Source organism: Anneissia japonica, unplaced genomic scaffold (genome assembly GCF_011630105.1).
Source record: "Anneissia japonica isolate Jap-2015-1 unplaced genomic scaffold, ASM1163010v1 scaffold287856_len476331_cov182, whole genome shotgun sequence".
Taxonomy (NCBI): Eukaryota; Metazoa; Echinodermata; class Crinoidea; order Comatulida; family Comatulidae; genus Anneissia; species Anneissia japonica.
Window position 1 is genome coordinate 401732 of NW_022719207.1, and position 4373 is coordinate 406104.

Genomic DNA, 4373 nt, shown 5'->3' on the forward strand with positions numbered 1-4373 from the left:
TGGGGGGATCCAGCGGGGGAATGAGGGCCCGTGTCCACCTGCCCCACCCCCGTCAGTCAAGCCGAAAAATAAAAAGAAATTTGATTTAACGAGAGGAAGAGCTAAAAAATGAGTGCACCCATGAGTTCAGTGGCGATAAGCAGTGGGCGAAAGGAGAGCTCGATTATTTACCAATTATTGGTGGGGCTGAGGTTGGCGTGGCGGCGTGAAATTCATATTGTGCACCCCCCACCCCGCCTCAGAAAATATCTGGATCCGCCCCTGACACATCCCCTGGTCCTCCTATATAAGTGAACCGTTTCACACTAAGAACAAAGCTTCCTGTAACAACTTGGTTTTGTCTACGATTTCGTATTGTATTTACATCACCAGTAATTCACTGATTTGCTTGAGCCCTTTATGACACACATGCAATCATATAGATCTAAAATGCAATAAATTAATAATAAAAAGAACAATTATTATTATTTACAGTTTGAAACCTTATGAAAGAAATTGGTGCGTGTGTGGGTGTGTGTGTGTTTTGAGAGATGAATTTAGAGAAGTTTCTTGATTTCGTCATAGAGTACCAGAACCAGAGCGCCTCCAGTTCCTCTAAGAATGTTGGAGAACGCGCCTTTGAAGAATGCCCCGCCACCTTCGTTCTTCAATATCTTCCTCCAGCAATCAATGGTTCCCTTATAGATAACGTCTTTGCGACCGCTCTGCATCATCATTCTTCGGCGGACTGTATCGAATGGATACGACAGGACGCCAGCACCAGTTGTCACTACTTGAGCGATCATCCATGATACTACGATCGGTGTGTTCTTCGGATCTGGTAGCATACCTTTCACTGTGTCGTACGTTCCAAAGTAGGCAGCACGGTAGATGATGATACCTTGGACAGACACCCCGAAACCTCGGTACAGCCCGAGGGGTCCGTCTGATTTGGCAATCTTTGTTAGACAGTCTAATAGTCCTTTGAATTCACGCTCCCCGCCAGCCTTTCCGACGTCGGCGGCGAGGCGCGTTCTTGCGAAATCTAACGGGTAAACGAAGCAAAGCGAAGTTGCACCGGCCGCTCCACCGGAGGCGAGATTTCCAACGAAGTACCGCCCAAATTGTGTTTTTTTGTCGACTCCACCTAAGAATATCTGCTTGTACTTGTCTTTGAAGGCGAAATTGAGAGCCTGCGTTGGGAAGTAACGGATGACATTAGCCATGTTTCCGCGCCATAACGACTTAAAACCCTGCTCTTTGGTGACGCGTTTGAAGCAATCCAATATGCCCTTATACTGGTCTTCTGGCTTAATTTGTTTCGAAACTGCTTGAACCTGAAGGTTAAGAAGCAAATTAAATTTTAAATATTGAGATGGTTGCAGCAACAGCAATAATACTAATAGGCATTATTAATGACATGAAATGTAATAAAATGTAATTAGACCTCTTCCAGATTCGTTATTAATGTACTCATCAATCAACTCCAACATTCATCATTTATCACTGTATTCAGACACATGTTGGAAAAGTAATTCATATTTTTAGATAGTTGTTTTCTTTTAGGTTAACAATAATTCGGGAGCATCATTAAAATATTACGACCCTAGTATAACTCAACTGTTAGTGTTATAAGTATATATATTTTAGGCACCTATTGTATATATCATAACGTACAATACAAAAGTATATATAGACCTAGGTGCCTAATTATTGATACATGCCCTAGGTCTAGGCCCCTAGGCCTATATCCTAAAATAGCTTATATATTATTATTAGAATGGTTAATCATGCTACAAAAATCTTAATATGCCGGTAGCACCTATATTAAGGCTAATATTAGAGGCAATACTGTATGGCCTCTGTAAGGCCATGAATATTTATGGAATGTGGCCTGGCGGTACGGATAGTTACGATGAGTTACCTCACTTTATGTTGTTGGTACGACAGGGAAGGTGTTTATTACTAACTATATATTACTACTACTAGGCCTAGCCCTAGGTCTAGTCTATACTAAGGCCTGGCTTAGGCCCTTAGTTACCTGAAGCAGCAACTTAACACGTTCGATTGGTGCTACTGCTGTCTTCGATATTGCTGCTGCCACGCCGCCAGCCAGCAAATCTTTGACAAAACCAGAGACATCGAAACCTGAAGCCATGTTTAATATTAATTATTTTAGATAATTGACTGATTCAGACAGAAAGTATAGCGTGGCCTCTTGCTTAATTCGATCACAGCAACAACGAGCTTCTGACGCGCACTACAATTACGAACAATGCATGCATCGCACACCGACGATACAAGTTGCGTAAAAGAATCTTACGCACTTCTGAAGCTGCTATTGGATGTTTCGTTGTTATATACGTACGCGTGCCATACATTATGCTGCCATGCCACTTGTTGCTTAGAGACGCTAACAATGAGAAAAACTATTGGCGCGGTGGGGGGTTGGGTTGTCTCCGACGAGAGCAAAGTGGGCGTAGTCATTTTAAGGGTTTCAAAGGCTTATTTAATCGATTTTAGAGTTTACTAATAATATGTAGAAAGAAAATACATAGGCCTATATTTTTTTTTTTTTTTTTTTTTTTTTTTTTTTTTTTTCAGGTTATCCTTTTTTTTTTTTTCCTTTCGGCTCTACGAATGGTTGTTTTCTCCCCGACGACTGGTGCGAACCCTGGGCGCATGAGACCCAACTCTCTGTGTCTATACAAGGTGGATTCTGTCGAAAATGTTTCATTGTGGTGGAAACAGATAAAAACTGAACGAACAAAAATCAACTTTTATTACTGACCATAGAAAAGGCCTTAGGGCCTATGATGTGGCGTCAATTGTTGTTGACTATGTTGAGAGAGTGAGATCGTTAACCACCATAGATACTTACGTTTAGAAATTAATAATAAGTTTTTGACTTTTTAAACATTGGAGATTACGTGATAAAATCGTAAAGAAGGGTATGATGGCACACCTACATTTTTATAGAAATTGCGGTCATTTAATGTTGATTATATAATTTAGGTCTATTAATGAACCTTTATTCTTCTCATTGAAAGCAACATTTTATTTGAAAATTTTGCAAGTTTTGATAGTCTCTAGAAAAAGCAACTAGGCATATACTAACAAAGTGACAAATAATGTACTGTAATTTAAAAGAACTGCTTTTGGGGTGCGATTGTAACATTAAAAACTAGATAGCCTATATACTACTGCGGTTTATTCTATTTACAAAATCAAAATTGTAACTGAATTAAAAAAGCCAACAAGTGCAAATCCTTCTTGGATTGTATTATTTTAAAGCCATTGTAAAAGATATGATGAGTAATCTAGGCTTCTGTAAATAATGTTCACTGTGTTTATTATCGTATTAATATAAATTTATTGACGCTGAGTAATTAAAGAATATTTTTTTAATGTAGTGAAGATATGACTGTTAGTTACTAGGTTATTTACGGTACTTTAGGGAGTCCGTATAGGATAATAAACAATATCATTTTATCAGTTAGTCATCAACAAAATGAGATAAAAATGACGCGGTATATAGGCCTATGTTTTTTTATTCTAAAAAAAATATTATTAAATAAACAACATACTCTGATTAAAAATATATTGTATCAGCGTATGAATGATAAAACGTAATATATTTTGATATAAAAATAGAAGAGAAGAAAGTTAAAACGGGTCGAATAAAATAAAGTCTATATTAACAGTGATTACAATTGGATAATAGGTCTACTTAAACTAAACGATATCAAATAGGCCTAACATACCGGTACTGAGCACCCATATGCCTAATGTATCATTAGGGATACCTCCCAAATACCATATTATGTTGAATAATAGGTACACGAGTTTTTATTGAAATTATATAAATATCCCTTTTGTGCATTGCTTGTGAACATATATACGAATATGTTTTTATTTTACTTTTTAATCTTATTTAGAATTATTGAGTGCAAAATTGCAATAATTTTAATTGTTATACGATTGCTTTTCCTTCTTTTATTGTTTATATGATAATCGATGATAATTGTAAAAAAAAAAAAAAAAAGAAATTTAAGATAAAATGTTAAATATCAACACATGTAGTAATGCAGTATAACTAACTGTACTGCAAGCAAATTCATTCAAAAAAAAACAAAAAACCATGAGGCTCGAAAAGGGACGAGGGAGAGGACGATTTTATTTATTTATTCTTATTTACTAACTTTTATTTTATTTATTCGTTCAGGTCTAGTACAAAATGTAGCCCGAATGCTGAAAATGTTAAACTTACAATATCGATATGCAAAATTTAAGCATTATAAAAATGTACTCCTAATTAACAACAAATTTTAGTATAAAATAACATTTAAAAAAAAAACGTTACAAAAAAGTACTGTTACAAATGTAAATTTGAT

The 4373-nt window shown here is 36.2% G+C and overlaps 1 protein-coding gene across 2 annotated transcripts; it reads right to left on the minus strand.

Moving 5' to 3' along the window:
* Window positions 1–518: 518 nt before the first annotated feature.
* LOC117110869 (ADP,ATP carrier protein-like) lies at window positions 519–2189 on the minus strand. Of its 2 annotated transcripts, none has more exons than XM_033253703.1 (2): window positions 2027–2189; window positions 519–1322 (listed from the first exon to the last, which is right to left on the minus strand). In XM_033253703.1, exons 1-2 carry the CDS (start codon window positions 2135–2137, stop codon window positions 537–539), a joined length of 897 nt encoding a protein of 298 aa, XP_033109594.1. In that variant the 5' UTR covers window positions 2138–2189; the 3' UTR covers window positions 519–536. The 2 variants fall into 2 exon arrangements, with proteins under 2 accessions (XP_033109594.1, XP_033109593.1); XM_033253702.1 differs by having other exon boundaries at window positions 519–1316; window positions 2021–2189.
* Window positions 2190–4373: the final 2184 nt, after the last annotated feature.